The following is a 12406-nucleotide window of genomic DNA, read 5'->3' as shown; positions in this document are numbered from 1 at the left end:
AGGACCGACTTTGGCATGCCTGTATTAAAGCAGACACAGAAATACATTTCAAGAATGTTTAACTTAGAAATACAGATAAAAAATAAACAAATACGAAATAAACAAATAAGGTATCTTTATATGAGGGTGAATAATTAAAGTGGAATATATATACCGGTATACATCTATATATATATATATATATATATATATATATATATATATATATATATATATATATATATATATATATATATATATATATATATATATATATATATAATGGTATAAAGTCATTACTGCCCACATGTATTTTGCTTTCTAGTTAAACCTAGTTGGAATATGATCATCTCTATCTCAATACTGTAAAGTTATCAGAGCTTGACATTTTTTTTTTAAGAAAACCATATCATAATTGCTTTTGTCTGAGAAATATGTTTGTGAATTAAGATGAAGTTGGTGTGGGGAAACAGTATCTATGGGGACATTTTTATAGACATTTTAAAAACCATAGTCTAGTTATTAAGAAAATTATGCTAGGTTAAAAAATGTGCTGCATACTAATATCAAAACTATATTATAGTTGTGATTTTTTATCAAACATTATTGTTTGGACCTCAATCTCTTCACTTTGAATTTGTGCTCCAGGAGTATTTAGGTTAATGTCTGGAGCAGTTCATACTATGAACTAGTAGTATTAGTAGTAGTGGTATTACTTATTACTAGGTACTAGTAGTACCCTGTTTAAGAGAGATTAGGTCATGTCAAAAGACAAGGAATTGAGCGCAGACAGATACCAAAAACATAAAATATGGGAAGATTCATGTGTTGTAAATATTTTAGTCTAAATTATTACATAACAGGCTTATATTTGGTGGAAGATAATAAGACATATCATTTTGGGGGTTCAAAGTTCTCTTGAAATACATGTCATTCCATAATATATTTCATTAGCACTTGATGTAATCATCTATAACCTTTGTTGTTCAATAGGATGTTATAAAGCACCATCACTTTGATAGTTTAATCCCACGCTGCACTTTGACAAAACCCAAAATACACTTAAAATACAAAAAAAAAGGAAAACCGTGTTTTGAATGTTAAAGCTCAAGCTTTGCATTTTGTGAAAATTTTATTTAAACGATGACCAGAGCTTAATATATGAGTAATTAATGAATCATTAGGATGTTCCTCAAGATTATAAACACAAACCATTTTTTATCTCTTTGTAAAGTTTTAGTACAAAACTATTCTGCCTATTTGGAGAACCTGGCTTTTCTCATTCATGTGATAAACATATATTTTCAATAAGTTTACACAACAGGAATGTTTATAAAAATACGGTAACTAGAAATGTTCTAATCTTCATGTCATCTTAGAACCAGTAACACAAAAAACATTTCTTTGTACTTATGCAAATTATTTTCCAACCTTTCTTGTAATTAAATGGCCTAAGATTATACCCAATTCAAATTAAATAATGATAAGGTATCACATTTATATTTTTATGTTGTCATAGTGTAATTAAATTTGATCTACAAAAGAAAGACACATTACTTATATGGATGACCCTTATGCTACACTATTCAAATGTTCGGTCTGCATCAATAAAGTTTTCGTCACTTTAGACTACCAAATAGCTAATACAACTGGTGTCATCCAATTACACTAGTTTTCACTAGATGTGGATGGCGCCAATGATCTGCATTAGATGGCGCACATGACGTGAAATAATTATTTATAAACAATAAACTGAAGCCAAGAGTAACGAGTGACGAGTTTTAAAAATGTACGGAATAGAAAGTACAGATACTTGTGTGAAAATGTAATGAGTAGAAGTTAGAAGTAGGAAGAAAAATAAGTAAGCCCTGTGCACCTCAGAGAAGCAGATTCATTTCTCCCACTAAAGGGCTTTATCCACTACTTAGTTTCCTGTCTTTTACTACTGGACAAGCTGATTAACCCAGGTGTGTCTGGCTGGTTACTGTGGTTCTTTTCTTTCTAGCCCTCTTCTAACTTCTGCCTGCTCTCTGTTGTAGACTGACATTGTTTCAGATTAAAGCCTTACAAGGAATTTTCAGTCATTCTTTTAAATTTTATCCCGAGTCTCTTTTACTCTGCCAGGTGCAACCAGTGGTCTTTTCTTGATTTTTGTTGATTAGTATGGTTAATGTTACAAATTTGAGTCCTCATCTTTAGTAAGACAAATCACATCCAAGCCATATTTTTTCTTTTTTTACCTGGGCAAGAACCAAACATTTATCACACGGACCAGTCCAATCAAAATTAAATGAATCACACACTTACCACAAGACAGGGCAGCTTCCCATCAGTTGCGACCCTTTGTGACAACACAGTTCCTGTTCTTCTGTTTTAAAAGTGGTGCACTCTGTTCCCCATCTTTACATTAACACCAGAGAAACCAGCTACCATAGCAGTGGTTTCTGTGCGCAACATGCTCATGTGTACTTTCTACCATAATAAAAGCCCACATGCAACTTTCCCTCTCTCGTTCAAAAAACAGTTAAATTTGAGATATTTCAGGGGTTAGCTTTAGCAGGAAATCGGGAAATGTCTGGTCACTCTAGAGGGGTGACCAGATATCAGGGTGACTTTTGTCAAACTTTTAGCCTGAGATGGATGGATAGATGAAAGAAAGAAAGAAAGAAAGAAAGAAAGAAAGAAAGAAAGAAAGAAAGAAAGAAAGAAAGAAAGAAAAACTTTAACAGAACTACAGTGAAGGTACGAAACTTTTATAAAGTGCAAATTTGGTATCTCCAAAAATAACAACATGCCATGTGTTAACCACTGGAAACAATATGTGGGAAACATTTAGCCCTGCTGTACATACATGAAGTAGGTACAGTCTTCTTTCTTCACATAACACCCAATCCCATCTCCCCCCCCAAAAAAAGCTAAATATATTTTATCTTAGATACTTCAATATACACATTAAATTAAGCAGTATGAAGTGTCTTCTGTCGGACTGATGCTTTAACTTTGATGATGGGATCCATATTGCAACATTATTTGTTATTGTGCTAATATTTGACCTCTGATATAAATGGTCAGATTCTAAATCACACTCATGCTGGGCCACTTCAAAATGTTAATTATGCTTCCATTCAAAATAAAAATACTCAGGAACACAAAATAACAATAAATCAATTTAGAATATAGATAAAAAACCAACACAATTTCAAAACTCAAGGATTTAGAGATGTTAATGGTTTGCCTAATAATCTGAGGACACTTAGTGGACAATTTGAAGGTACTGACTAAAATCTGAAAAAGCTTAAAAAAAGTTGAAAAGCTTAAACGATGTTTTTGTTTTATAAAACTTCAATTACATCAGCCCTAAAAGCTAAATAGAGCAATATATAAACTGTCCTTTTTATTTATTTTTCCTATTAGAAAAGTGTATTTTATATAAAGATATTAAGCTTCGGTTAAAGAGAATTCAATCAAAATTAAATGTTTGTCTAAAAAGCGAAAGAAAAAATGCCAGTCAAAGGCTAAGCCGGTATATTCAAAGTCAACAAACTCAAACTCTAATTACATTTAAAAAATGCTAAACACTTAAAAAAAAAGAAGAATGCTGTTTAACCACATAACATGCATACCTTTAATACATCTGTAAATACTTTTTAAATTGCATATAAAGCTTATATGACCTAATGCTAACTCATTTTTTCCTCAATTTTTTTGCTAGCATGTTAATGCATTAATGGAAAATAATGGTGCATGCACAAGCCAAACATCTCATTAGGTTTTTTAATTAAACTTGGAAGAATTCTGCCATACCCCCCTATTAATAATTTCAGTTAGGTTAGTATTAAGTAGAGTCAAGTTTCAAAGATGTTGGACTAAGGAGGTGTGAAAAATTTTAACATGTATGTTATTAACTAATAAAAGGCATGCTGAAAAAAAGAAACTTGAAAATGGTCAAACTGGCTTTATGGTAAGAAGGAATCTATCAAAAATAACAGATATTTCACAGCCCACACTGCACTCCTTCATATTTGTTTCTTATATAAAAGCCACAGATATTAAAAAGCATTCAGCAAACTGCATCAGCAGTAGAGGTAACTGTTTTCTCTTCACAGCATTGTGGCTAGAGTATTTAATTCTAGTCCATCGTAATCTTTGCACATGAATACAACTCCAGTATGTATCCATTTCACCAAAGTGTACCCTCATCATCATCATCATCACCAGCATCATGCTGGTGTGAATTCCCGATCCACTCTGTCATGTGTCAGTGACGCCCGTTCGTACTGTTCCAGGATAGCACTATTTTCAAGAAGTCTAAATGATGGAGACAATGCAACATAAAGCACAACATAAGCAGACAAATATACCAAGACAATACTAAGAAAAAAAACAATGAGAAGTAATCGGACAACTTCATTATATGCACGCATGAAGTTGCAACCCCTAATAGTTTAGTCATGTTTTTACTAAATCAAACAGTTTTTACTAAATCAAACTGTTATTTATCAATTTCATTAAAATGAACTGACAACAATTGTCTATATTGCTATTGAGAACTTAAACTTCAGTCAGACTGGGGTTTTTGCAACTTCATCTGAACATTCTCATGGAGCATTTGCACATAAAGTGTTACATACAGGCATAACATCAAGAACTGATACGTCATGCAGTCCTACAAGATAATTCCCCTTTAAAGACGTCATATTTAGAGAATCTCAGTGTGCTTTTTAATTAACTGCAGAGCAACTCAGTTGAAGTGTAGGACCATGTTTGCTTTAATTTTGGTGTTTATCTTAACAAAGTTGGTTTCTTTTTCTCAATATTTACTTAGGAGGTTTTTCTTTATTCCATGAGTCATTCCTTACCGACTTAAATTTTCCCAGCTCAAACCATGGATTGCTCTGAAGGAAACATCTCTGTAAGAGCTCATTGTTTCCTATAGAAACCCGAAATTACTAAACATTTCAATGTTTGTGAAAGCTTTTCAGAAAGATATCATGTAAATCTCCTTTTTAAAATATTTAGAAAATTCATAATTGTCTAAAATATTGAATTCAACTAATCTTTTAGGTGTTGCAACAATGTTCATTGACAAGAAATCCTATGCTATTAAAGAGGCTGTTTATTTCTCAAAAACATGCAAAATTTAAAGGAAAGGTATGTGTTGGTTGAGCAGGAGTTGTTAAATCCTCTTTACTAATGCCAAGCAATTTTGAACGGAATAGTCTGGAAAACGGAGTTACCTATTATTGAATGCAATCCAAGTATATAAAATACTAAAGTGATATGCTCCAGGATGTCAGTGGTAACTCTCACAGAGCAGGGTTTATCAGATAGAATTTGGGAGTGCAGAAAGGCTTTAGGCCCATTGAGATCATGTGGGATCAGCTTTGGTATGCTATTTGCAGCACAATGATTGCCACAAACATGGTGGAAATTTTGCATCCCACAGCAGTTTGTGACTAAGCTTGTAAACAGTTTGATGAGGATATGACAGGTTATCATGGTCCTGTATTGTTATCCCATGGGCTAAACCCCCTAATGAGCTTGCCTGCCTTGCCAACGTTTTCTTGTTTCTTCAAACTTCTTTCAACTCTCTGGATAAGATCAACAAACAAGAGTCAAGGCAAAATAAGTTATTTAACACTGGCAGAAAGGAACGTTTATTTGTTTGCGTTCAGTTACAGTACACTAAAAATTTGTTAAATGAAAAACAAAAGTAATTAACTTTTCTCTTTTTAGGGTAATTAGCTTTGTGCTATTTCTTAACCATCTAAAAAAAAAAACAATAAGAGCTATAGTTCCAGATAGCAATACAAATTTAATAGATATTTAGTAGTATCCTAAGGCCGAATCTAGCAGTATAACACTATTCTCCAGATTGAAATGGATACTATATAATTTGATAAAAACTGAATTTATTTTTCCTTTAAAGTATAATAAGATTACGTTTGTGTTGATTTGCCTGTAAACATCAATACACTTAAATTTTTATTGAGTGCAAGTTAAAAGAAAAAGTTGGACAAAAGGAACAGCTGTTTGTAATCACTGCTCAATATTCAATTTTAATTGTCTACAATGGTTATCGCTTGATGTTAAAGTCGGATTTCTTGTTTTACATTACACATAAACGCAATACCTCAATATTCCCTTAAAAACGGTTTAACATGTTTATAAGAAAAGACCTGCTTGATATAACTATGATGCCAAAGGCAATGCATTATATTTTTTGTGGTGGAAAGACAAAAGAAAAATATATGCAAAATAATACTGCAACACGGTTTTAGTTTTTAAATATTTCGTAAATCCTTGCAATTAAAGTATTCTATTTACAATTAAATAACAGTTTTTATGTAAACTGGGAAAGTCATCTAAGTTGGCATGGAATCTGTAATTCTACTAGGAGCAATAAGGGACATAACTGTATCAGTTTCAACAAAAAAGTCTAAAAATACATGCTAATACAGATAAAAGTGGTTCTTGACAAACAATGACAAACTTACTTAGAAAACAAGATGGTTATAAACAAGAACACCATCTTGATAAACCCAAACAACAAACTGAAATTGAACACAATAAATAAAAGACCCATGCAAAAGTCACAGAAAAGGAAGAATAAAAAGTTAGACAAAAGTATATACTGACGGAGCATATGACAACTACGCAACAACAAAAGGTATTGAGTGTTAGATAAGCGTGCTTACCTTGGGATTGTCTCCTAGACCCTAGTTGTGTTGTACTCTGATTCATGTTTGCTCAAAGAGCCAATGAGGCAGAACCTGAAATGTTATGGCTCTTTCATTTAATATAATATCAAACTCATTTTGCATATAAATATTTCAGAATGCATAATGTGCTACATACTGTAAATGTAATAAACTTCATTTGCCATTTGATGGGCTTAAGGAACCTTGCATGCACAATTGCAGTTAACTATAACAACACTACCAGGATTATTTTGGAAAATGTATATAGAAAGTTCAGAGAAAGTTTCTAAAGTGTTCCAATACTGTCATACAGTATCTTTGCAAGTTACAATTACACCATATTTGTTTTTGTTATCAAAATACAAGCTTATGCCAAGAGAATACAATTTATGTATCACATTTTGTAATTTGCATTAAAGTCAAAACCATATATAGAATTTTAACAAGGCACCAATTTTAGCCCTTTTAATTTTTATGAGATCAGATCCTAAAATAAAATCCATGACAACATGATGAAAAAACCTCAAAGAACAGTTTCATTTAGATATTTAAATATATGTGAATAATGATAGAAAGCTAACTGGGATGATTTGCAAATTTGAGGTTGAGCATGCAAGATGAGACATACTGTGAAGCCCTTTGTTAGAACTTGTAATGGCAGACAACAGGCAAGTAAACTGGGTAAACAAAAAAGTGAATGATAAAATTATAAATAATCAATAAACGAAGAACAAAGCTTAAATAAAATGAAAATAAATAAAAGTGAGTAGTTGTTGCACATTTCAAATATTGTCATTGTTAACTATGGTGCTGTTGTTCCACCCTCATCAGAAATCAATAGATACTGACCGCTGTACTGCCTTTTCATGGCGTGACAGTCGATGGCTGGTGGTTGGAACGTCTTCCAGGTCGTCATCCAGGTCGCATCCATTGTCTGCCGCCTCTTGAGAGTAGCTGTGCTTCATGACCAAGATGCTCCTACGGTTCCCTGTGGCTGGCAGCAGGGGCCGCACAGACATTGGTGGCTGCGGAAGGTCTGTGAGCAGAGCTGCTGTGGCCCCTGAGTCGCGGGCACTTAAGTTACTCCTGCTCCCTCGACCGCTGAGCGACAGCTGTGATATGTGTGCAGAGCCAGGGCAAGAGGGAGAGCCACAGTGGTGGTCATGAATGCAGCGGGAGGAGGCCTGGCGAAGGGCGTGGTAGTTCTCAAAGTCCTCCGCCAAGTCAACCAAATCTGCAGAGGCCGCTGTGGGTGTGGCGGCACTCCGTAAAGTACATAGCTCATAGTGGGGGGGTTCAAAGACCTCCTGAAACATGGTGGGGTCAAAGTCTTCTCGTCGGAAAATGTATTTCTTACGCGGCTGCTTTATCTGAACAATTACTGAGACGATGAGGAGGATGAACACGATGCAGCAGGTCACCCCAATTATGGCCCCATTTGAGGAGTTGAGGTTGTCCAGGAATTTGGTATTAGTTTTCTCTGCACAGTAGTAGAGACACATGAGAACAGAGGAGAACAGATCAATAAATATGAAGTTGATTTTCTCAGTTAAAACAGATCAAACATAAATTGAATCATTGAATCATTAAATTAAATAAAATAAATATCTGGTCATTTCTTACCCATATTCACTTCATATATGTATTTTTTTTTTATGTTTTTTGTCTGAATTAAACATACTTGATTCCACATAACAGGCTCAATCAAATACCCTCAATAATATGAAGTCAAATGTTTAAAAAAACCAGCCACACATTGATTTGCAACTATACAGAAGCATCAAGCATAATTCTAGCTCTTCTTAGTAGAATGGTAGACTTTTATCTAAACGTCTGGCTAACTTTAACAGTTTTGACAGTTTTAACCATAAATAAATTATAAATATCACAACGGAACTTCAGTTGTGATTTACAGAGCCCAAGATTTTGATATAGTCTTACTCTGACTTCATAAAAGGTTTTGGTTTCCTACATCTGCTTTAAATACTACTCAGCAATCGCAAAGGTTCTGTATAAGGCGGCTATTGCCCATTAACTTCTTTTCAACTCTGTTGACCATTGCAAGGTTTTTTCAGGAGATATATGCTTTTACATTCCAATGCTGTTAACTTAAAAGCTAGGTAATTGCCATCCATCCACCTAATCAAGTGAACCATTATTTTGACCTTGTCACCTAAAACAGACAATTCTTGTTAAAACCTGACGACTCCAATGGGTGCTAAGGCAAAACACAAAATTACTGAATACAGTTTTTTTAGTCTGATCCAAGTTTTCAAACCGGAAGTTAATGCTGACAAGTAGGAACTGTTACTTTACTATGCTCCATTCATCAAGGCCTTGTAGAATAGATATATTAGCAAAGATAAGCAGAGGACAAAACTTTGAAATATGTCACATGAATACATATACGTAAACTGCTTAACATAAGACTTACCTTATACCTAATGATTTATTTCACATTATCTCATAATAAAACAACCAACTTGACCATGTATTTAACTTCGATCTTGTTGTACACACCAATACAATTCATTGTAAAAATACACATGGTTGTCAATGTTAAAATATTTTTGATCACTAAAACCTAAAACCTACATTTTTCTAGTCATTCTTGGGAATCTTCAAAGAGTCTAAAGAAGGAATATATTGTTGCAACTGTTCCTCCTTCTAAATTACTTAATCATACAAAGTAAATGAAGGAATAAACAACAATTGCACATGTAATAGTGGGACTTTGGCAGGTTTTCTGTAAAGATTGTAGCTGCAGTGGAGAATAGTGGGGAAAAACCATAAACAAAAAAATGGGTGTGCTTTTGGTTGTGCTTAAGTCTCGGAGTAATATTGAATATTATTCATATTTCACATTGCATTGTGAATTTAAACAGGCAAACAGTAAAACAATAAAAGATAAAGTAAAATGATTAAAGGTTAATTATGTTTTTACCTCACTCAGACAAAACCTGAACTCATAATTTGTTTCAGGTATGATAAATTGCTTTAAAGATGGTTAGGATCCCATTTAAATATTATCTTGTTAATTTGTGCTTGGAGATCATCAGTTTATGGTCTGGACAAAAGACAGACCTGCTAAGGGGTTTTGGCCAGTTGTGCCACTTATTTTAGAAAGACAATAAATATGTTCAAATATGCGGTGGGTTAGTTGATCCGGTTTTTGCATTCTTATCAAGTTTACACATATTATTATACACACAACAAATTTTTGAAGATTAAGCTCTTGGACCACTTAGCAATTATCCTATTTTAGCTGTATCACTACAGCTCTTCAAAGAGTTACCATCTAACTTATGGCTGCTTCATCAGATTGATGCTATCCTATCCTCACTGTGTTATATTAGGTTTGTCAGTCTATCTTTAGTCTTTTCCTTTTCAGATCATTAAACATGTGTACCCTGCTCATTGTGATGCTGTTTGTTTACAAAGGGTATTTAAGAAATATTTTTGGACTTCACAAAACAGCTGCATACCTAACAAGCTTAAATGAAACACTGGTGAACTCTCTTTTTTTTGTCAGAGATGTTTTATGTTGTTCATTAAGGTATAATGCAAAGCAAATTAGTGCTTGTCATGCTAAAATGTGTAAATTTGTTTAAGGACGATAAATACTTATGCAAGATCACTGTATGTTGGGCCGTAATAGCTGCATAGGAACCATAGCTCTTTCAGCTGCTGTCCATGGTTCTGAAACTTTATAGCCAGCTGTTTTGAGTGTGGTTTGAAAGAAACTCAGAAAATCCTATCATCCAGTCTCATAATAGCTTCCGGTTTGCTTAAATATCTGTATCTCACCTTTGCATTGGTTCTCATCCCAGGGGTAGACACAGTTTTGCATGCCGTTACACACTAGAGTGTAGTTTATGCACATGTTACTGTGACAAAAGAAGGCATCGTCATCACAAGGAGCTGCAAGGGAAAAGAAACAGTTATGAAACACTGAAATCGAATAGTTCTCTAAGAGAAACATAAAAATGTGTGCTACATGATTAAATCTGATGAAACAAAAATTCAATATTTTAAAGGAGTGAGTATAAGAATCATTTGTATTTGCTAATGCACAAATTTGTGTTTAAAGTTACAACAAAAGAGAAGCTACAGAGGGGCAAATGTTGGAGAAAATATATTTAGATCAGGATTACTTAGACCAAACTTGTTTCCCCTAAACATCTTTTTTTCCACAAATCTTCAGAATTTACCTCTTCAGAACATTTTCTGTGACAATTTAAGGATTGAATGAATATATCACCTCATTTTCATAACACTTGCATTAGTTATGGGACTTTTTAAGATCACTCATACAATAAACTGTAATAAAAAAAATGTGGCTACTTTGAATATCTATTATTCTCTAACTACTGCAGCTTTCATTAAAAATTGATGGGGCCTGAAGCATATGATATACTATGCCCCCTGACCTTCTGAAGAGGTGAGAGAGAGAGACGCAGCTTAAATATCATCACCTTTATGTGACAACTGTTTGCAGCAGAGCCTTTTATTAGCATAGAAAACAGGAGATTAATGAGAAATTGTTACCAGCTAAATCATCATATGATAATACACTCACACCCACATGAGGTACACCTGTCCCATATGGAAATATTTTTGGTGTTTTTATTAAATTAAAGAAGAAAGGGAATTTGAAAGAAAAAAATTATTTAGAAAGTCAAATAAATGTATTAGAGAGACCACATTTTTACACTGATAGCAAAAAACAGATGTCATTTGAAACTGAAGAAAACGTTTTGAGAGTAAATATTTTTTCTTTTATATTTTGTATAAAGATTATTTGACATTTGGAAAAGGATTTCCGTCGGAAAGAAAGCTCTCTCTCTCAAAAAAAAAATCTCTCTCTCTCTCTCTCTCTTTATATATATATATATATATATATATATATATATATATATATATATATATATATATATATATATATGTGTGTGTGTAATTCATTACTCTCAAATATTGTTTTTTGCTATGAGAATAGACTTCTGGCTCAAAACTTTTTTTTTTATCTCTTATTATTCTTATGGACATCATTAACAATAACAAGCAAATAATCCTTGTTGAACTGGGACTACATCCTTCTGTAAAAAAACTCCAAAAAAGTTTATTTTTTGATTTTTTATTAAATTAAAGAAGAAAGGGAATTTGAAAGAAAAAAATAATTTAGAAAGTCAAATAAATGTATTAGAGAGACCACATTTTTACACTGATAGCAAAAAACAGATGTTATTTGAAACTGAAGAAAACGTTTTGAGAGTAAATATTTTTTCTTTTATATTTTGTATAAAGATTATTTGACATTTGGAAAAGGATTTCCGTTGGAAAGAAAGCTCTCTCTCTCTCTTTATATATATATATATATATATATATATATATATATATGTGTGTGTGTGTAATTCATTACTCTCAAATATTGTTTTTTGCTATAAGAATAGACTTCTGGCTCAAAACCTTTTTTTAAATCTCTTATTATTCTTATGGACATCATTAACAATAACAAGCAAATAATCCTTGTTGAACTGGGACTACATCCTTCTGTAAAAAAAACTACAAAAAAGTTTTAGGCAATGGCTGAAATTCTTTATTATAAAACCTAAAACATATAAAGATGCGTATATTTTCATCTCTTACGCAGTGCATTCCACAAAATAATGTGTTCTTGTTTAACTTCATGAAGTGCTCTCTGCAAATATGCCTTCACATACAGGATT

General features: G+C 32.9%; 1 protein-coding gene across 3 annotated transcripts in view; it reads right to left on the bottom strand.

The window, feature by feature from the left end:
• neto1l (neuropilin (NRP) and tolloid (TLL)-like 1, like) overlaps positions 1-12406 on the bottom strand; it is a 123336-nt gene that overhangs the window by 2076 nt on the left and 108854 nt on the right. The window contains exons 9-12 of one of the 3 annotated variants that reach the window (XM_038289069.1): positions 10488-10601; positions 7530-8160; positions 6678-6752; positions 2662-4287 (exon numbers count right to left, since the gene is read on the bottom strand). In XM_038289069.1, coding sequence (XP_038144997.1) covers positions 6692-6752; positions 7530-8160; positions 10488-10601 — 806 coding nt within the window. In that variant the 3' untranslated portion in view covers positions 2662-4287; positions 6678-6691. Of the gene's footprint in view, positions 1-2661; positions 4288-6677; positions 6753-7529; positions 8161-10487; positions 10602-12406 lie in introns of those variants that run through there. The other 2 variants (XM_038289067.1, XM_038289070.1) reach the window with 2 other exon arrangements.

This window comes from Cyprinodon tularosa, unplaced genomic scaffold (genome assembly GCF_016077235.1).
Source record: "Cyprinodon tularosa strain WSP-4 unplaced genomic scaffold, ASM1607723v1 ctg262, whole genome shotgun sequence".
Taxonomy (NCBI): Eukaryota; Metazoa; Chordata; class Actinopteri; order Cyprinodontiformes; family Cyprinodontidae; genus Cyprinodon; species Cyprinodon tularosa.
Note: the sequence above shows the minus strand (reverse complement) of the source record. Positions and strands in the feature narration are given on the sequence as shown.